The following is a 22769-nucleotide window of genomic DNA, read 5'->3' on the forward strand; positions in this document are numbered from 1 at the left end:
TCTCTTCCTTTTATTTTACGGGGGGGGGGGGGGTCTTACATAACTAACTGTAACAAATTGACTTCCTAACATCCTGAATGTTCTGCTTTCCTTTATTAAGGTACTCTATGAAACAGGTAATACTCTGAGACGGATGTCTTCTTTGGCTTTGATATTTTAGGTTTTTCATGTCTGGAGGACTTTGATTTCTGTATTAACATTGGTTTATGAAATCTGCGCATAAACCTATGACAATGATCACTTGATGAAAAGGATAGTTGTTTGGAACATCCGGCTGGCTCAGAAGAGCATGAGACTCTTGACCTCAGGGTCGTGAGCTGAAGCACCATGCTGGGGGTAGAGATTACTTAAAAAAATTTAAAAGAATAGTTGTTTTGAATGTCAGAATCCCATCTAGTGCCAAATACCATCCAATCTGCTGGTGCTGCAATTCCTAGCAAATTCCGGAGACCACTTTCTTCCTATCCTCTCTGAAATTCTGTGTCTTGTCTCCTTTGAAAATTAAAGTTGCATTTTCAAAGTCAAAACATGTCCTTTCTCTCCTGATAAGAGCCCTGCCCATTGGTCCTCATGCTTATCTGTCCTGCTGTTATTAAGAATATCACTGGGTCCTTTCACATGACTCAAACTTCCTTCCCCAGCTACTTTTTTTTTTTTTAAAGATTTTATTTATTTATTCAACAGAGACAGCCAGCGAGAGAGGGAACACAAACAGGGGGAGTGGGAGAGGAAGAAGCAGGCTCATAGCGGAAGAGCCTGATGTGGGGCTCGATCCCAGAACACTGAGATCACGCCCTGAGCCGAAGGCAGACGCTTAACCGCTGTGCCACCCAGGCGCCCCAATCCCCAGCTACTTTTTATCTCCATGTGTTGGAAAAGTTTTTGAGGCTTCAGAATTAGAACACTACCATGACCTGTAACTTAATTCATTGTGTCTCCTCTTTCAGGTTCTTTACTCTGATAGCTTCCGGAAACAAATACAAGGCAAAGCTGCCTATGTCTTGGACACTCCAGAGATGAGACGGGTGCGGGAGACCCAACGCCACATCTCAACGGTGAGTCAGAAATTCTTAAGGACTGATGGGCCAGTCTGCTGAATCATGTGGAAAAGGAAATGATCACATCATCATATTTTCACAAAATCAATTCATGAAATTTCAGGTGAAATATCATGAAGACTTTGAGAAACACAAGGGTTGCTTCACACCAGTGGTGACAGACCCTATCACTGAACGAGTAAAGAAGAACACACAGGACTTCAGTGACATTAACTACCGAGGTATTCAGAGAAAAGTGGTAGAAATGGAACAAAAACGGAATGACCAGGATCAGGAGACCATTACAGGTATATAAGCCCGGGGCGGGAATCAACTCTAACAACTCTAAGGGGATAGAAGAACAAGTGGCATTACCCATAGGAAGCTAAAGGATAGAGTACTTCAGCCTGTGTTTTCACCAGCTGTGAAAGAAAACCATTGTTTCACAGCTTGCAAAGCTGGTATCTTTCCTACCTTATGCTTTGTTCTCCTCTGAGAAGTCATGACCAGAATTAAGCTAAATTAGTGTTAGTCCTCCTGTGGTTAAGTTCATGCCTTGCTTTCCAAGCTATTAGGAGTCCTCCGAGAACATCTGCTCTGATCCTTGATCTCACTTGCAGGTTTTCGTGTCTGGCGTACTAATCCTGGCTCAGTGTTTGACTATGATCCAGCAGAAGACAACATTCAGTCACGAAGCTTACACATGGTTAATGGTATGTTAGAGCTTACAACATGAAGGTCACCATTTACTGGGCTAGGGTCAATGACCTCTAGGAAACTAGAGTTTTCAGTGTTGAGATGTCCTTCGGCATAAATCACCTTGCTGACTAGTGGGATGGTATCATTTTCGAGGCAAATTTAAGTCAGGGAAAGACTGTCTCACTGCCTCTGTGTAAATCTTCTCCAAGCCCCATTATTACCATTTTGTTTCTAAAGAAGAAAAAGTAGACATCTTTCTACTGGAGAAATAAGAAAGAAAAAAAAACCATAAGCAAAGGGAAGAGAATGAATTTACCTTTGGCAACTTTCCAAATACTCTTATGTCATCAAGGAAGGCTGTTAAAACAAGCCACATGCATTTATGCCTTCTGTTCACGTTAAAATGTAGTCTGTCCTTAAAGGATTTACACTCTAGTCTGCTGATGGAGAGAAGGAAATCAGTGGTTACACCCTGACGTGTAGTTTTAAAGGCCTGCACACAAATTGTGGGAACTCAGGTAATGGACATTTAAATAAATTTGGAAGTAAGGGAGGACTTTCTGGAGAAGTTGAAGGTGGAATCTGAATGTGAATATTTGCGAGCCAGGAAAAACGGGCAGGGTGGAAGGAAGAAGTTCTGCTCCAAGACAGACTCTGGCATTCTGAAGCCTGGCTGTACTATTTAGCAGCTATATGACCTTTGATGGGGTACTTCAGCTGTCACGTGCAAATGAGGATGGCAACCATACATATAGGGTTTCGAGGGTTTATTTTTTTTTAATTTAATTATATATTTTTTAAAAGATCTTATTTATTTATTTGATGGAGAGACAGCCAGCTAGAGAGGGAACACAGGCAGGGGGCGTGGGAGAGGAAGAAGCAGGCTCCCAGCGGAGGAGCCTGATGTGGGACTCGATCCCCCATGCCCTGAGCCAAAGGCAGATGCTTAACGACTGAGCCACCCAGGCGCCCCTCGAGGGTTTAATCCATGGGAGTCTACTGAAAACCATGCTTAGCAACCAACCCACCCCACCGCGCACCAAGACTGTTTCATGTCTGCCCCCCCCCTCCCCCGTCCCCCCAGCACAAGCGCAGCGCCGAAGCCGGGAGCATTCGCGGTCTGCCAGCGCTCTGAGCATCAGCGGCGGCGAGGACAAGTCCGAGCACTCAGAAGCCGCTGATCAGCGCCTCTCCACCTACAGTGACGGTGGGGTCTTCTTCTCGGCAACCTCCTCAGGTACAAGTGCGCGGCCCACCCGCTTGCTGGGTTACTAGCACAGATGCTTTGAGTGAAAAAAATGAAAAAATCTGGATCATTTCTTCTGATGAGAAAAGACTAGAATTGTGGAGAGGTACATGAAACCAGATGTTTCACTTTTCATTAACTTTATTAGAGCCTCCTTTCTTGGAAATCATTCTTTAAGTGAGGGGACAAGAGAGCACTGCTCAACTGTTTAACACAGATTAAATGATGTCTGGTCACCTTTTCTTCTTACAAACTACTGCCCCCTACCTTTTAGCTTACAAACATGCAAAAACCACGGAGCTCCCACAACAGCGATCATCTTCAGTTGCAACTCAACAGACAACAGTATCCTCTATCCCATCTCACCCATCTACTGCTGGGGTAAGTAGACAGTCAAGAGCTTACTCAAATCATTCTTTTCAAATGTGCAGTAATGATTATCAGTATTCTGGATGGGTTTTTTTGTTGTTGTTTTTGAGCCAAACCTTCTATTTTATGCAGTGCTCTTTTAATACACATCATGTTACCAGCAATACCAGAAAGCCTTCATTACCAAACTCAAAACAAACTAAACAAATGATCACTTGGGGCTCATTGGTCCCACCCAGTACATTAAGGTATTTGCTGCTTGGAATCATTCTTCAAGAATATGTATATGTATGCATGTGTCACGCATATAAATGTGTCATTATCTTAGATCTCCCTTGTTAATATATATATTGAAGAGATAAGTCAATCATGCTTACAATTCACCAGCTTACTTTAAAAACTCTTAGTTTAAAACCCTGGACTCATTCATAATACCACAAAAACATAATTCTTTAGGGTTGAAGTAAAAGTATTTGTATTAAAAAAAAAAACTATAAAGAAAACTCTTTACCAAAAGACAAAGATCTAAATAAGTATTGAGAATTAAATCCATAAATTCAAGGCAGCTCCAATCAAAATCCTAGAAGCATTTTGTACATTAATTCTAAAATTTATTTGGAAGAATAATCAAGTAAATTTTGAAAATGACAAAATTATTAACCAGATAAGAGCAAAACATGTAATAAAGCTATTATCATTAAATATGGATTTAGCAGGGAAATAGATATGAAAATAGATGAGGTCCAGAAATTGATCCTAAAAGAATTACAAATCAACAGGGGGAAAAAAATCCAAATTGTAAAATAGTACAGGAAAGTAGAGACTAATTTTACAATACAGGGGACAAGGAAGGCTTTCCTCAGCAGGTTCCAGAACCTAGGAATGTGAAAGAAAAGACTGCGTATTTGACCATAAAATTTTAAATGTTTTGCAACAAAAACATGTCAGACTGGGAGAAAATATCTGCAGCATACATAACAAAAAGATTTACATCTAAAAAGCCTAACACTCAAAAATTCATTGGCAAATTATTTCCCTTCTGGTCAAAATAAGACCTGGAAGCAAATGAATTAGACAACTTACAGCAAAAGAGACAGAAATAGCCAACAAAAAAGATGTCCACCATAACTGCAAGCCAGGAATATGCAAATTAATAAGTATTATATTAGAACATTATTAGGGTAGTGAATTTTTTAAAAAATTAAAATGCACATACCATTCAATCTACTCCTTTCACCTTTACAAGCTCTTTTTCTGAAATACTTGCCTACAGAGAAACGTTAGGGTAAGAAAAAATGGTGAACAATTAAATGTCCAGAAGTATAGAAATGGCTAATTTGTGATCTTACTAAAATACAGAATTCTCTGTAGCAGTAAAAAGTATAAAAAGTATGAGATCTAAATTTATATGGAAAAGCCCTGAAGCTATATTAAATGGAAAGAATGGGTCAGATTATTAATCACGGTAATTGTTTCACATATGCGGGGGGGGGGGAACCTATCCTTGAATATGAATATATGTATGTATATTTCAGAATGCTAGGAAAAAATATGCAGGTTACATACCAAATTACTAACCAGTGCCTGCTCCTATGAAGGTAATTTGGGCACTTTCAATTTTTGTTATTTTTGTCTAGAGATGGTTACAATTTAAAAAATTATTTTGCTGTTGTAAAAACACTTATCTATCTTCTTACCACATTTTTAAGTGTTTAGTACATTCTTGTTTACTATAGGTTCAAACTTATGTACAGATCTTATTCAAATTGCTGAATAAGCAATTAACTGAAACTTCATCCTTATTCATTAGTAATTCCCCATCTTCCCTTTCTACCATGTTAGTTTTTTGTTTTGTTTCCTTTCGTTTTGTTTTTTTTTAAATGTGGAGGACAGCTTTTAGAAACTTTTAGTATGCTCCCAAATTCCCAGCATGAAAGATACATGCAATACTGCTTTCTCAAAAGGGAAGAAAAGGCCATATACAAAATAAGCATATTCTTTTTTCATACACACGGTTTTATGAATATATCATTAACATACTATTAAGGTCATTTGAAGAGTACAGGTCCACGATTTTATTTCATTTACAGTTATAAAATTAGATTGTAGTAGTGGTCGAATAACATTTTCTCACCCTAAAAGAACCCTTGTACTCAACAGTCACTCCACTTCCTGAGCCTCTCCCTCCCCCACTGTCCAATCCAAGGGATTCACTCATGTACTTTGTCTCTTTGCCTGTGTAAGACATTTCATGTAAATGAAATCATACACTATGTGGTTTTTTGTGACTGGTTTCTTCTACTTAATGCTCTGAGGTTCATCTAATTTTATCATACAACAGTAACTCATTCCTTTTTATTACCAAATATTCCATTGTATGGAAATACCACCCTTTTTTCTTTTATTCATCCATTGGGAGGCAGTTGGGTTGCTACCATTTTTTGGCTGCTATAAATGATACTATGAATGTGGATGTACAAATTATTGTACAGACCTATGTTTTCATTCCGCTTGGGTATATACATAGGACTGCAATACGGTTAACTTCTGTATTTAACATGGGAGGAACTTAGAAAAACTCTTTTCAAAGTGGCTGCACCATTTTACATTCCCATCAGTTTATAAAATTTCTCCACATCCTCCCCAATACCTATTATTGTTTCTTTTTGATTATCACCATTCTAGTGTGTGTCATGTGGTATTTCATTGTGGTTTTCCCTGACGATTAGTAATGTCAAGTATTTTTTTCATGAGCTTATGGGCTATTTGTACATCTCCTTTGGAGAATTCAGATCCTTTGCCTCCTCTCCCACCTTTTTTCCAGTATTGAATGGTAGGAGTTATCTTCTCTGGGTGGTAATCCCTTACCAGATACAAAATAGGAGAAAATATTTGCAAATTGTGTGAGTAGTCTTTTTACCTTCCTGGCGGTGGTTGTACATTCTCTTTTGTGCAACTTGAGTAAGTCATAGATCTTAAAATTAGACATTTGGGTTGACTGTTGCAAATCTAATACATATTTTCCTACCTTTTTTCGAATAGAAGATCTTCCGTGCCATGTACGACTATATGGCTGCTGATGCAGATGAGGTGTCCTTCAGAGATGGAGACGCTATTGTGAACGTGCAAGCGATCGATGAAGGGTGGATGTACGGCACCGTGCAGAGGACGGGCAGGACCGGCATGCTGCCGGCCAACTACGTGGAGGCTGTTTAGGCGTGTCCGCACCACACCTGTGTGCAGGGCCTGTACATCCTGCAGTCAGTATTTCAGCTCAGGCTAAGTCCTCACGCTGCCTAGTGGTCTTTCTGTGTCAATATGATTACCATCCCTTGTTTCTATATGAACCTTGGTAATTCTCCAGTAAAACAAATGTTAATATCATCTCTAATTGTCCAATTATTAAACTAGATTTACTTCATTATTTTCTGGACTTGGACATAGAACTGGAGACATTAAACACACAGGTTCATTATTTTTTAAATTGTCATTAAATTTTCCATAGTGTTTTAAAGGAAGTTTACTTATAGCATAGATATTTTAAAAGTTTATGCAATGTATCAACCCAGAGTCTTTCTCCATTATGAAAATGTTTAACATTATTTTTTTAAAACAAGGATTCTGAACATGTTAAACACATTAAAGAAAAATGGCAGAAATACTCACCTTTTCCTTGCTTACCAAATGCTGATGCTTTTAATTCTATTCCAGTTCTGAAGTTATAAAGGTGAGTCAATATAAACTGTGGATAAGCTACTAATTAATAAAGTCTGTAATTCTGCAGTAAACACCACTGATGCAATGACTTTTATTTTTAATAGTTTTATGACTGACAAATTTCAGTAAACCAAATCCATTACTTTAGATTTCACCAAAAAAAATTTAAAAAATGTACCATTAAAAACGCACAAGCATAGGCTTTCTCAGAACTATACTGTGTTTGTTTAGCAATCTTCCCTTATGGCTCAGCTGATTGATAACATTTTAGAAACAACTGTGGGATCAGCAGTGGATAGCTGGGAAATGGATGGCACTGCATGCCCCATCCCTACTATTTCCTACAGACCTGCTCCCTCTAATATGCCTTTGGCCAGAGTCTATCCAAAGTGGTGTCATTAGTCTGGCAGTATGCAAGCAGCCTCAACAGGGGCCAGCACCACTCCACAGTGACTCCTGCCCTGAGGAGAGGGAAAGAAAGACAAAGACACACACCAGCCCAACTGCGGCTCCAGCAGTGGACTGGGAGCAGACATCAGCCCTGACTGTAGGCCCCACCCACCACAGGAAAAGCAATGGGCCGTTCCATAACTACTGCATCTCTAGCGAACACCTGGTCTGCCTCAACTCAAGCCCAAGGTGGCCCCAGACTGGTCCACTAGCACCATGGGGATGAAACCCTGTCCACAAGTGGCAAAGAGAGCCATTGCAGATGACTGGATTGAAGGCAAACATGACAACCACAAAGTAGGGTACACTCAACACACATAGGAGACAGACAGCCCTGAAGAGTCAGGTTCTGGTGAACAGGGCATATTGTGCAGGAGGACACCACAAGACCTCTTCTTCATAGGCCCCTACTTGCAAGAGCAGGAGATGTAGCTGACTTTCCTAACAAAAGAGAAATAGACACAGAGATAAAATGAGGTCATAGTCAGAGGACTATGTCCCAAATGAAAGGACAAATCACAGCAAGAGACCTAAAAAAAAAAAAAAAAAACAGAGCTAAGTAATATGTCTGATAGAGAATTTAAAGAACTAGTCATAGAGATACTCCCTGGGCTTGAGAAAAGACTTGACCTTGGTGAGGTGCTTAACAAAGAGAAAACATGAAAACCAGAGATAAACTCAGTAACTGAAATTTAAAATATAATGGAATAAAAAATATATCCTGGAAAAAACAGACTAGAGAAAGCAGAACAAATCAGTGCTCTGGAGAACAGAGTAATGGAAAGCAATTAAGCTGAACAGGAGAGAGGAACAAATAATAAAAAAAATGAAAATAGACTACGGAAAGTAGGTGACACCATTAAGCATAATAACGTTCGCATTAAATCTCAGAAGGAGGAGAGAAAAGCGGGCAGAAAATTTATTTGAAGAAATAATAGCTGAAAACTTCCCAAATCTAAGAAAGGAAACCAATTTCAGATCCAGGAGCCATTAGAAAGTCCCCAACACAGCCCAAGGAACTCCATACCAAGACTCACAGTAATTAAGATGGCAAAAGGACTGATAGAGAATTTTAAAAGCAGCGAAAGAAAACAGTTACATACAAGGGAAACCCCATATGGCTGTAGGTTGATTTTTTTCAGCTGAAACCATAGGCCAAAGAGGAGTGGCATGACAAAGTGCCAAAAAGAAAACAAAGTACAAAACACCTGAGACCCAGAATACTCCATCCAGCAAGGCAAGGCTATCATTCAGAATGGAAGGAGAGAGAAGGAGTTTCAAGATAAACAAAAAGTTAAAGGAATTCATGACCACTAAACCAGTCCTACATGAAATGTTAAAGGGGACTGTGAGTGGAAAGACAAGTAGTATGAAGAAAAGAAAGAAGCACAAAAGCAGTAAAATTAAGTTATCTAGAAAAATAAGTCAAGGAATCCACAAAATAAAAGGATGTAAATTATGACACCGTGTACCCAAACCATTGAGGGGAGAGAAGAATGGGTTAAAACTTAAGCCACTATCAGCTTATATAGAGTACTATATGCAAAAGATGTTTTATATGTACCTAATGGTAACCACAAAAGTAACATATGCAAAAAATAAAGAGAAAGGATCCCAACTACATCACTATAGAAGGCCAGCAAACCATGAGAGAAAACGAGAAGGAACAGAGAAAAACTACAAAAACCACCATAAAACAAGTAACAAAATCAGTACATACCTATCAATAATTACTTTGAATGTAAATGGAGTAATGCTCCAATCAAAAGATATAAGGTGATGGGGGCGCCTGGGTGGCACAGCGGTTAAGCGTCTGCCTTCGGCTCAGGGCGTGATCCCGGCGTTACGGGATCGAGCCCCACATCAGGCTCTTCCGCTGTGAGCCTGCTTCTTCTTCTCCCGCTCCCCCTGCTTGTGTTCCCTCTCTCGCTGGCTGTCTCTATCTCTGTCGAATAAATAAATAAAACATCTTTAAAAAAAAATAAAAAGATATAAGGTGATGGAACAGATGAAAGGTAAGACCCATCTACACACTGCCCACAAGAGACTCATTTCAGAACTAAAGATACACACAGATTGAAAGTGAAGGAAAGGAAAACCAGTTACATGCAAATGAAAGTAAAAAGAAAGCTGAGATAGCAATACTTATATCGGACAAAAGAGACTAAAACAAAGACAGCAACGAGAGACAAAGGACACTATATAATCATAAAAGAACAATCCAACAAGAAGATACAATAATTGGGGGTGCCTGGCTGGCTCAGTAGGAAGGGCATGTGACTCCTGATCTCAGGACTGTGAGTTCGAGCCCCATGTTGGGTGTAGAGATTACTTAAACTTTTTAAAAAAGATATTATAATTGTAAACTGGGGAGCATCCAAATATATAAAGCAGCTAATAACAAAGATAAAGGAAGTAACTGATGGTAATACAATAGTAGGCAACTTAAACACCCCACACATCAATGGATAGATCATCCAAACAGAAAATCAACAAGGAAACAAGAGGCTCTGAATGATACACTGGGCCAGATGGATCTAGCAGATACATTCAGAACATTCCATCCTAAAACAGCAAAACACATTCTTTTCAAGTGCACATGGAACATTCCCCAGAACAGATCACATATTAGGCCACAAAACAAGTCAACAAATTCAAAAAAATTAAAACCATACCATGTGTCTTTTCCTACCATAACACTATGAAACTAGAAATCAACCACTAGAAAAAATCTGGAAAAAACACAAATACATGGAGGTTAAATAGCATGCTACTAAACAAATGCATGGGTCAACCAAGAAATCAAAGAGAAAATTAAAAAATACATGGAGACAAAAGAAAATGAAAACGTAAGGGTCCAAATTCTTTGGGACACTGCAAAAGCTATTCTAAGAGGGAAGTTTATAGCAATACAGGCTTACCTCAAGAAGAAGAAAAATCCCAAACCCAACCCTAGACTTAAAGGAGCTAGAAAAGGAAGAACAAATAAAACCCAAAAACAGAAGAAAGAATAAAAATTAGAGCAGAAATAAGCAAAACAGAAATTAAGGAAACAATAGTACAGATTATTGAAACCAGGAGCTGGTTCTTTGAAAAAAACCAACAAAATTGATAAACCTTTAGCCCAGACTCCTCAACAAAAGAGAGGACTCAAACAAAATCAGAAATGAAAGAGGAGAAATAACAACCAACACTACAGAAATACAAAGGATTAAAGTATTATGAAAAATTATATGCCAATAAATTGGACAACCTAGAAGATTTGGATCAATTACTAGAAACATATAACCTCCCAACACTGAATCAGGAAAAAATAGAAAACTTGAATGACTACCAGCAATGCAATTGAATCATTTAAAAAATCCCAACAAACAAAAGTCCAGGACCAGATGGCATCACACGTGAACTCTACCAAACATTTAAAGAAGAGTTAATATCTGAGAAGGGCATATCATATGCACCCCAATGTTCATAGCAGCACTGTCCACAATAGCTAAACCGTGGAAGGAGCTGAGATGCCCTTCAACAGACTAATGGATAAAGAAGATGTGGTCCATATATACAACGGAATATTACTTAGCCATCAGAAAGAAAGATTACCCAACATTTGCAGCAACATGGACGGGACTGGAGGAGATTATGCTAAGTGAAAGAAGTCAAGCAGAGAAAGACAACTATCATATGGTTTCACTCATTTGTGGAACATAAGGAATAGCAGGGAGATTGGGAGGAGAAGGAAGGGAAGAATGGGGGGTTGGTAAGCAGAAGGGGGAATGAACCACGAGAGACTATGGACTCTGGGAAACAAACAAAGGGTTTCAGAGGGTTGGGGGGTGAGGGATTGGGATAGGCCGGTGATGGGTATTAAGGAGGGCACATATTGCATGGAGCACTGGGTGTTATACGCAAACAATGAATCATGGAACACTGCATCAAAAACTAATGATGTACTGTATGGTGACTAACATAACATAATAAAAATTTAAAAAAATAAAGAGTTAGTACCTAGTCTTCTCGGGGCGGCTGGATGGCTCAGTCGGTTAAGTGTTTGCCTTTGGCTCAGGTCATGAGCCCCGCTATCAGGCTGCCTGCTTAGCAGGGAATCTGCTTCTCCCTTTGTACCCACCCCCTTGGCTCATGTTCTGTCTCTGTCTCTCAAATAAATAAAAATCTTAAAACAAAACAAAGTCTTCCCAAACTATTCCAAAAAATAAAAGAGGAAGAAAACTTCCAAATTCATTCTATGAGGCAGCATTATCCTGATATCAAAACCAGATAAAGACACTGCAAAAAAAGAGAACTACAGGCCAATATCTCTCATGAACACAGATGCAAAAACACTCAACAAATTTTAGCAAACTGAATCCAACAATAAACAAATCATTTGCCATCATCAAGTGGGATTTATTCATGGGATACAAGGGTGGTTCAACATACACAAATCAGTCAACATGACATCACATCAACAAGAGAAAGGAAAAAAACCACATGATCATTTCAACAGAGGCAGAAAAAGCATATGACAAAGCACACATCCATTCATGATAAAAACCCTCAATAAAGTTAGGTTTAGAGGAAACATATCTCAACATAATAAAGGCCAATTCTGAAAAACCCACAGCTAACATTATACTCAATGGTGAAAAACTGAGAGCTTTCTCCCTATGGTCAGGAACAAGACAAAGATGTTCACTCTTACCACCTTCACTATGTTGAATCAGAACTGGAAGCCCGAGTCACAGCAATCAAAGAAAAAGAAATAAAATGCAACCAAATTGGTAAGGGAGAACTAAAACTTTCACTATCTGTAGATGACATGATTCTATACATAGAAAGCCCTAAAGACTCCACCAAAAAACTACTAGAACTGATAAATGAATTCATTTAAGGTCACAGGATACAAAATCAATATACAGAAATCCATTGCGTTTCTATACACTAATAATGAAGCAACAGAAAGAGAAATTAAAGAAACAATCCCATTTACAATTGCACCAAAAAATAATAAACAGACCTAGGAATAAACTTCACCAAGGAGGTAAAAGACCTGTCTGATACCGAAAAAGTATAAAACCCTGATGAAAGAAACTGAAGATGACACAAACAAATCCAAAGATATTCCATGCTCATGGATCGGAAGAACAAATATTGTTAAAATGTCCTTAATATCCAAAGCAATCCACAGATGGAATGCAATCCCTATCAAAACCCAACAGCATTTCTCACAGAAGTAGAACAATCTTAAAATTTGAATGGAACTACAAAAGACCCCAAATAGCCAAAGTGATCTTGAGAAAGACCAAAACAGGGTATCACAATCCCCCCAAACAAGATATATTACAAATCTGTAGTAATCAAAACAATATGGTACTGGCGCAAAACCAGACACACACAGATCAATGGAGCAGGACAGAAAGCCAAGAAACAAACCCATGATTACACAATCTTTGACAAAAGAGGCAAGACTATGCAATGTGAAAAGGACAGTCTCTTTAACAAATGGTGTTTGGAAAACTAGACCGTTACATGCAAAGGAATAAAAGTGGACCACTTTCTTACACCATATGCAAAAATAAACCAAAAAATGGATTAAGGACCTAAATTTGAGACCTGAAACCATAACAATCCTGGAAGTAGAGTGCACACACATTATCTCTGATACTGACTGTAGCAACTTCTTTTCATAGCAGCATTTTTCTAGATATGTCTCCTAAGGCAAGGGAAACAAAAGCAAAAATAGTGGGACTATTATCAAAATAAAAAGCTTCTGCACAGCAAAGGAAACAATCAACAAAATTAAAAGACAATCTACTACAGAGCAGAAGATATTTGCAAATGACATATCTTATAAAAGGTTCATATCCAAAATATATAAAGAACTTATGCAATTCACCAAAAACACAATCTAAATAAAAATGGGCAGAAGACATGAACAGATATTTCTCCAAAGACATACAGGTGGCTAACAGACATATGAGAAAATGCTAAACATCACAGATCATCAGGGAAATGCAAATCAAAACCACAATGAGATATCACATCACACCTCACGCCTGTCAGAATGACTAAAATAAAAAACGCAAGAAACAACAAGCATTGGCAAGGATGTGGAGGAAAAGGAACCCTCACGCACTGTTGGTGGGAATACAAACTGGTGGTACAGCCACTACAGAAAAGAACTATGGAGGTTCCTCAAAAAATTAAAAATGGAACTACCCTATGATCCAGTAATCACACTATTTACCCAAATATTAAAACACTAATTTGAAAAGATATGTGCACCCCTATGTTGATGCAACATTATTTACAATAGCCAAACTGTGGAAGCAGCCCAAGCATCCATCCATAGACAAATGGATAAAGATGTGGTATACATATAATGGAATGTTACTTAGCCATAAAAAAGAATGAAATCTTGTCATTAGCAACACAGATATATATACAGGATATAATGCTAAGTGAAATAAGAGAAAGACAAATACCACATGATTTCACTCATATGTGGAATTTAAGAAAAACAACAACCTAACAAAGATAAAAGGAGACAAAAAAAAAGACTCTTAACTATCGAGAACTGATGGTTATCAGAATGGAGATTGGTTGGGGGGTGAGGGGAGGAATTGGTAAAGTGAAGGGGATTACGGGTACATTTATCAAAAGCATGAAGTAATGTACAGAATTGCTCAATCACTATATTGTACACTTGAAACTAACCTTGCATGTTAACTATGCTGGAATTGAAAGGAGCAAAATAAAAGGAAAAAAATTTGCATACATATTCAATGCCAACTTACTATCTGTTTAATAATGCAATTTGCTTCCTTGTTTGTAATGCATGGTGTTGGGGGAGCCCTATGGAAAATGGTGTCTAGGGAGGAAGCCCATGGAAAATGAGGAAGCTTTAAAAATGAGTTGTCACTCTGGCTCCTCCACTCGGGGGAAACGTGGCCTGAGAGGGGCTAAGTACAATGGAAAGAAGTAGGCAACTGGCCTCCCCAAATACACATCCTTAATTTAAGTGCTAATTTAAATTTAGAAATAGGTTATAAATTCACTACTGCAAAACTAAAAATTAAACTTATGCTAAAAAAAAAATAGCTATGGGATCGAATCCTAACCTCAGGGGATCTTTCTAATCTGCAGCCGTTAAGTTGACAGCACAAGGCAAAAACGTTAAACTGTCCTCAAGCTTCTTAATGCGTCTCTCTCGAGGAGACTCACAGTAAGCACACATTAGTGCAGAATGTACACGTGTGAATGCTCGGAGATCACATTTGTGTGCCAGGCACCACACCAGATGCTGGGGTTAGAGAGATGAACCAGAGACTGTTGGTGTCCTTATGAAACTCAACAGTTCCACAAAAAAGGCAGGCCATGCCGAAGTGTCCTAATGATGGGAGCGGCAGCCACTCTGCCATCTTCAATCTTCCTTTAACCTGGGTTAAAAATCCAGGTGAAACACAGCAATACCGTACGTGTGCTATTTTTCCAACCTTTGGGAACAAAGTTTATGCTGTCTCAGTTACAATAAATGTTTCAGTTTTAAAATTTTCTGTTCACTTTTTGAGGCTGCCAAAGCATACTTTGCAGTTGCTCTTACAGATAAACAGACACAATTTTTATCTAATTCTAGGGCTTTTAGTTAAAAGCTTGGAAATTTTTCATACAGAAAAATAGAGAATCCTACTATACCCACCTCCTGAAGGTTTCAATTCATGGCTGATCTCGTTTTGTCTACCCTACCAATGCTCTCCTCCGTTAAAGTAAATCCTACTAATCATATCTTAAAACAATCACAATTGACAAACCTTAAAACACTTGACAATCCGTATCCAGGGCTCAAATTTTCCCGCTCATCCAACTTTCAAGACTTCTGCTTGGAACCCCATTCTGTCAACACAGTGATACCAGGGAAGTCCTTTGTACAGATATCCACTACCACACAGACGACCTACGGCTGCAAAGATCCTCAGTGACTAGCTGTTCATACCATCTGCAAGAGGTTATAAAAGAGATCAATTGGCAACTGAGTTATATTGGAGTCAGAGTCAGAACTCCAACCCAATTTCCTTAATGACTAGAGTTCACCTACTCTTGTGAAATTCTTATGAGTTCTTCAGGTCCTACAAGCCCTAACACCCTCTCTGCGCCCCCCCTCCCGCCCCCGCACCTCAGAATGTGACCTTGTCAACAGGGTCATTGCAGAAGTTAGTTAAAATGAGGTCATTAGGATGAGCCCACAGCCAATACAACTGGTGTCTATAAAAAGGGCAAATACACAGAGAACACCTTGTGAAGATGAAAGCAGAGATTGGAGTGAAGCTTCCACATGTCAACAAAGTAAAAAATTGCTAGCAAAGCACCAGAAGCTAGGGGAGAAGCATGGAGTTCTTCCTCACAGCCCTTACAAAACACCAACCCTGTGAACAACTTGTCTCAGGCTTCTAGTCTCCAGAACTGTGAGACAATAAATTTGTTAAACAACTTTGTGGTTCTTTGTTGCAGTATTCTTCAGTATCATTAAGTCTATTTCATTTTTAATTTAGATGTATGGATCTACAAGCATGTGGAACCCATAAACTATGACTATGAGAGAACCTCTTCTATGGCTAAAATGGGCCATAAAATATGAATGGCTCATGTGTCTGTGGAGGGTCACGGTGTTCGCTAATGTTGGTATGTGAATTATGCAAATCTTACTCAATTCAAAGCCAAACCAACCAACAAAAACAGTGCCAGAATTGCTTAGTTTTTATAGTTTTATTTCAGATTAAAGTGCACTTCTTTAAAAATGTTTCAATATCCAGTTTCAATTGGCAAGTGATAACAGTTAACTCTCAATAATATCATGAAAAGTTTTACTGTGGGTAAGACATATTTTCCCTCTCTCAATCCAATCATAATAAACCTGAAAATACACTTTTAGTATTGGTCTGCCTGCTTCAAACATTGTATAAAGCATTACACAAATACTGACCACATCCTTATTTCCCAAATACTAGTGCAGCTGAGTAATGAACAGGTACTTCTGCGAAATTTCAACTTAAATCATTCGACTTATCAAATATAAATACTTTGAATGTAAAACTAAGCTCTCAAGAGTTTATCAAGTGGTGGGAACAAAAATATTGTAGGGCTAATAAATGACTGATTTGGCTTCTCTCAGCCTTGTCTAAGTGCATTTAGTCAAGTCTATCCACAGGAGGTAGTGTTAAGATAGATTGAAAGCAACTGATTCCCCACCAACACAGAAAGTAAACTCCCTCAACTCCCAATTTATTTCACAGGTATGACAGAACCACCGAGTGCCAGATGCCTTTCCCCCACACATTGATGTCCCTTAACATCCATGGTAAACACATTACTATAATTGAGTTTAAATAGGAGAAAAAAAGCATGCCTCAGAAGTACCAGTATCTCCCAGTGTACGTCTATTTGAGCAACATAGTTAATATAAATGCAATCAGGAGAACACATTTTTGTAAAAGTAAAATCTAAGTAACAGCAATAAAAATTAAGGACTTAAGGAAGCAAGATCCTCACTTGCCATCTAGAAGCAAATGACCAACTGGATTTACATGCCATGTATGAACAAACCCACCCTTTGTAACAGGGATCAGCAAACTTTACACAAAGGGGCCAAATATGTGAATGTTAGGTGTTCACAGGCCATACGGTCTGTCACACTATTCCAATCTGCTATTGCAGCAGGAAAGCAGCCAAAGATATTATGTAAATAAACATGGCTGTGTCCCAGTAAAACCTTATTACCAGCACTAAAATTGAAATTTCGTTTTTCTATGTGTCACAAAATATTACTGTTTTTTTCAACCTTTTAGAAAATGTAAAAACCATTCTTACCTCAGAGGATGTATATAAAAAACAGGTGGCAGGCTGTAGTTTTTCGACCTGTTCATAACAACTTACTAGGTTAAGACCGCCATATTTGTTTCTATACTCAAAATTCATCGTTCTTTCATTTTTTAGAAAATTCCCATTCTACAAAAATAAAAACGTCTTTAGATACTTGCTAATTATTCAATTAAGTATCAAAATAGCTATTACACTATATTCCATTTTCTATTCCATGACTTTATTCTGAAGGTGAACTTCCTAGTTCTATGCAATTTATTCACTTGAGAAATAATTCTGCCTATTGTTGGGAGTTATTTACTCCTTTTTGGGGGGCAGGGTATTAAATAATGTATACTTTATTTTTTCGAGAGATTTTATTTTTAAGCAATCTCTACCCTTAATGCGGAGCTTGAACTTATAATTCCAAAATCAAGAGCCGCATGCTCCACCAGTGACTGAGCCAGACAAGTGACCTGTAAATAATGTATATTTTGAACAATTATGCAGGGTATTTACGAATATCAGTTCTGGTACTGTCTTATATACAGGATAACTGCCAGCTATTTTCAAAGTATATATGACTGTCCCCATACTAAAAAGCTACATACTTTTTTTTTTAATTCCATGTGCTATCAATTTAAAATACTGCCTTCAATCTTATACTCTCAGGTAAAGGGAGCGATTATCTTTTCTTCTAATGGTATACTTCAGGAGAGCAAGCATTTACAGCTTGGCACTTCATGTTTGGTTTTAACTGTTCTTTGGCTTGGTATATAAAGAAAAAAATGGTTAAGACCATCTTATAAAATTTAACATTCTATTACAAGCAATGAGTGAACACTCAGTTCTGTTAGACTACTATTCTATCAAATAGCTAGGCATTTCAAACCCTAATGACTCAGATTTTAATACTTTCAAAAAGCAATATACAAAGCCTGGCCTATGATAAACATATCATTAATTGGACCATCACAAACCAAAGCCCAGATTTGTTTTACAGATCAAGCAATCAACAAATTTTGATAAATCAATTAAAAAACCCCATTATTTAACCTCTGGCTGTACCTTAAGCGCTCTGGATGAGTACAATTCGTATGAAGAGAGTATTTAAAACATGTGAGGGAAATAAAACAGAATGCCAAGAAAGACTCATTTCTAGAGAATCAAATTATTCAACTGTCTTTCAAACACCACTTTAAGATGAAATAGAAACTTTCAACAATATAACAGCAAAGTAACCAGAGGTCTTTACTAAAATGACAAGTCAGATCTGTCAGATAGGGCTTATTTTGGTACTGCTAACTTTACTGCCAAGTTCATCTTAGTTAGGGTAGTCTGTTTGCAATGTTTATTAGTAAAGCAGTGAAGCCCTGTAACTTAGAAGGCAAGATTTATTTAGAAAGTAAATATATTTCTAATATCTGAAAATTTACTTTCATATTTAAAAAATGAGAACATAATCCACATACACTACTCATGAAAAAAAGCTCACACTGTCTCATCTGTTTAGTAAGGTTCTTTGTAACATGAGATACATTAACTGCCTGCCTATTTAAAAACCTAACTCTTCCTCCCAAAACTGTCCGTATCTAAAAAAAGGCTCCAAATAAGGCAAAATTCTACCTTTAACTCTTGAAAAAATTTCGAACTTTAATTTGAAGACTTCAAGACCAGTCTGCTTCCCCAGAACATAAACTTGAAAAAGTTATTTAAAAAACACTTAAGTCTTTTGTGGCAATAATTCCTGGGACTTAAACCTGATCGTGTTACCTGTAATTCACAGCCTGAAGCCTCAAAGGCCTAACCACCACAAAGGCAATCCACGATACCAGCATTTGTATGGGTCATGTGGGAGCTTTTAGAGATCAACTATCAGGCCCCATCCCAGACCTCCTGAGTCAGAATCTGCATTTTCATACATACATAGATAAAAGTTTGAGAAACACTGTTAAAAGTCAAAACTTAACTCTAACGCTTATATACCATGCATAAGACCTTTCTGATGGCTTAGGGATAAAAGACATGGGTTGTGCTAATGAGCAAACAGCTCCCTCTCCCCCACCAAAATCTTAGCCTAATATTCTAACTGCTATTTTATGGCCTAGCCTAGCTGCAAATTATCTCCCTGAAAATCAGTAATGAAGAATATGAGATGGAAACTAGGCCCTTCTTACTGAATTATAAAGTCAAGTTGGAAAGAATGACATTAAGGTAAAATGTGAACCATTTTTAAACTCGTATCTTCTGTTAAATTCCAACAAAGTTTTTTTAAACAGCACTGATTTTTAATTACTGTCATTCCGTTATCTTAAAAAAAAATACTCTTTAATTTTACATTTTAAACACACCCCTCCCATTTTCCCCTAATTTTGTTTCTTGCCCTGGCACTTTTATTTTAGGCAAAATGCAATCCAGTTTCCTTGACATTTTTATGATTCTTAAGTATATAACAGAAGCCCTGACTACTTTCAAGCTGTAAAGAATCCATGAGCAATGCCAGAAACTACCATGTTCATATTTAAATCTTATTTTTGACTATATTATCTGATAATATTATCACTAAACCTGATTCATCCTATACTATATGGAATCTGAGCAAAAGCTCCATTCCATTCAACAATGGCTTTCAAATTTGTTCAAATATAACATCTCTGACAATGGGCTCAGTGCAATACTGAAATTTAAACCCACTATATGGAGTCCATTTTGGAACACGAGAAATTATACTGTGCTTCTGTAAGCAAACAGATTCTTTTTATAAATGCATAAAATAAGAAATCACATTTGAGTGTTCTTATTAATATCTGCCATTTGTTTTATTAACTCTTAGAAAATATTGAAAAAACTGATTTAATTTTAATAGTTAACATACTGAACTGATCACGGAGAATTAATATTTTTTGCTATTTAGGAATCACTCAGGGCAAAATTTAAGGCAAGAATATTAAAAATAAGGTGCCTCAAATATACACTTTACAACTATCAACAATGAAGATTTAGCAAACTGGTTTCTGCCTTCAAGTAACATTTTTAAACACATCCTTGTTCAACCACAGTATTTGCAAATGAATACTTGTGCTTTTATCAAATTCGGTGATTTAAGTAAATGCTAATCAATCACTTTAAGTCACATTTTCTCCTATACTGTTCAGGTTCTCAAGAACTTCATTCACCAGCTAGTTACACAAACATTAAGATAGTCATGAGATAAGCCAATTCTGACTCCATACAAACACATATACACACTCCTCCTTATACCTGTTAACTAAAAATTTATGTGCCTCTTTACTATAAAATAATAATGTGGGAAGTGGGAGGCAATATAAACCACAATTATAATTCTGTTATTCTATTTTTAGTTATTTCTTCAAGCTACAATCCTCAGTTTTATGGTCCCAGAATTTCCTTTAAATCCAACCTTGGTATAGGACTATGAAACTTATACCCCCAAAATATCTGTAATGATGATGGATTTATAATTATGAAAAAGACAGCAACTTTTGTGGCTGGCAGGTGGTCCCCTTCTGAATATAGGAACTAACTAAACACAAGAATTAAACTTTCTGTAACTTGTTGAAGACTGTGTGCCTTTTCAAGCTGGTTAGTTCTGAATAAAATATGAAACTGTGAAGGTCACTCACTCATTCTAATCAGAGAGCAAATGAGATATTCTCACTGGAAAGAGACGAAACAAATATGGGAGTCAGGCACTAATACTAGTCGGTAAAATTTACAAATGTTTTAATTATATACACCCTACTTTTTTAAAACTAGGCAAAACATACATATTTCAAAAGAACAGTTTCAAATTTCCAAGTCTGCTTTAAGTGTAGGTGAAAAGAACAGATAAATTCTGGATTTCATATAGTCCAAGTTGTAACAAAAATAGTCAAACTAACTCTCCATTAAAAAGAAATGTAATGAAGCTTTCTAGTGGCTGATACCCTCCTTCCGAACCAAAAAAAAAAAAAAATAGTATGGGTATGAATAGCGAAGTTCTCATGTAACACTTTCTCATTTCTATAACTTTAACTCCTTCTGGTTACTTTAGAAAATAAACTCATGTTTTTACTAAGACTACTACGTACAAAACTATTTGTATTTGTAGATACAGAATCCTACAAACATCTGCAGCAAGCCCACAAAGCACTTCTACTGTCCATACTGATATCTCAGTATTTAATATATACAAAATAGGTTTCTATTAAACAAAGGTATTCACAAGTAGCTGCAGAAAAATTCATGCCATTAACAAAGGCTGAAATTTATAAATTAAAAACATTGTAATCTATACATAATGTACAAATAGTCATGCATTTTAAAATGAATAGGACATGTCTCATATGACTGAATTTTCACAAGCAATGCTGCACAAATATTTGCTAACGCAAATGAATGGACTCTTAGTAAGTTCTGCTTTAATATTTTAACCCCAAAAGTTGCAGCTTTTGGTATTTTCCATTAAAGTTGTCCAAAGCTGACATCTGTGGGAAAATGTTCCAATTCTTTTGCATCTCATCTAAGGTGTTCTACTGAGAACAAATTTCTTAAACCTCAGGCACAACAAATATAAATTAAAAAAATAAAATCAAGTATAAACACCTTTATCAGTTCAGCAAAAAATTCAAATAGAAATGTTCAATTTTACTTAAGGTATTTTTCATTTTTTATGAATGTTCATCAGAATACGTATGAGTTTAAGATGTGTGAAATAAAATGCTTTTGTTTCTAGTTCTTGCTTCCACATTTCAGTAAGATATTTAAATTTTTGAAAAACTATGCATAGCAGCCAAGAAAATGTTGTATGAACAAAAATCTTACATAATAAACTTACAAAACTGAACTTACATAAGTCACAGCCCTTCAGGGTTTGAAATGTTATCAACTTTGCGAACATTCAGTCTGAAATTGTGCTATACTTCAGAACTTATTTTATGATCAACAAATCCAGTGATATTGAATAAAAAAAAAAAGAAAACCTTCAATTTTCTCTTAAAAGACTAAATGGAATTTTCATGGGTTGGTGACCTCCAACGTGATTGCAAATTTTTTATTATAGAGTTCGCCATGCTACAAAGTTTCTCATGCATTTCAAACAGCTGGCTTCCTGAATAATTATGGAGATCTTCTGAATCTAGCTGAAGAGCAAGTGCACTAATCTGTGCCACAAGATTTTTAGGTAATGGAGTTTCCAAAGCAACAGGATCAATTAAATCTAAAAGAAAAAGAAAAAAAAAGGACAATTAATCTATTCCAGATAAAACTTAAGTTGTATGTATCTCCTTTTAAAGTTAATAAAAAGTTTAAGCGCCTAGGATTTAAGTTGAGAATGCAGGCTGAGGTATCGCTCCTCAAGAGAATAAGGCAACAGAAAAATCTACACAACTTCTTCAGTG

The 22769-nt window shown here is 37.0% G+C and overlaps 2 protein-coding genes across 4 annotated transcripts in view; one reads left to right on the top strand and one right to left on the bottom strand.

Annotated features, from left to right (window-relative positions):
- Positions 1–7139, top strand: part of NEB (nebulin) — a 271288-nt gene extending 264149 nt beyond the window's left edge. Inside the window, exons 146-151 of the mRNA XM_040644991.1 lie at positions 948–1055; positions 1162–1345; positions 1658–1750; positions 2821–2973; positions 3257–3363; positions 6394–7139. Of these exons, the coding sequence (XP_040500925.1) occupies positions 948–1055; positions 1162–1345; positions 1658–1750; positions 2821–2973; positions 3257–3363; positions 6394–6567 (819 nt within the window). The 3' untranslated portion in view covers positions 6568–7139. The remainder of the gene's footprint in view (positions 1–947; positions 1056–1161; positions 1346–1657; positions 1751–2820; positions 2974–3256; positions 3364–6393) is intronic.
- A 9124-nt stretch (positions 7140–16263) lies between these two features.
- The window catches only part of RIF1 (replication timing regulatory factor 1), a 60110-nt gene continuing 53604 nt past the window's right edge, over positions 16264–22769 (bottom strand). For all 3 annotated transcript variants that reach the window (XM_040645017.1, XM_040645007.1, XM_040645014.1), the window contains one exon: positions 16264–22588. In XM_040645017.1, the coding sequence (XP_040500951.1) occupies positions 22374–22588 (215 nt within the window). In that variant the 3' untranslated portion in view covers positions 16264–22373. The remainder of the gene's footprint in view (positions 22589–22769) is intronic.

Source organism: Ursus maritimus, unplaced genomic scaffold (assembly GCF_017311325.1).
Source record: "Ursus maritimus isolate PB19 unplaced genomic scaffold, ASM1731132v1 scaffold_1, whole genome shotgun sequence".
Classification (NCBI taxonomy): Eukaryota; Metazoa; Chordata; class Mammalia; order Carnivora; family Ursidae; genus Ursus; species Ursus maritimus.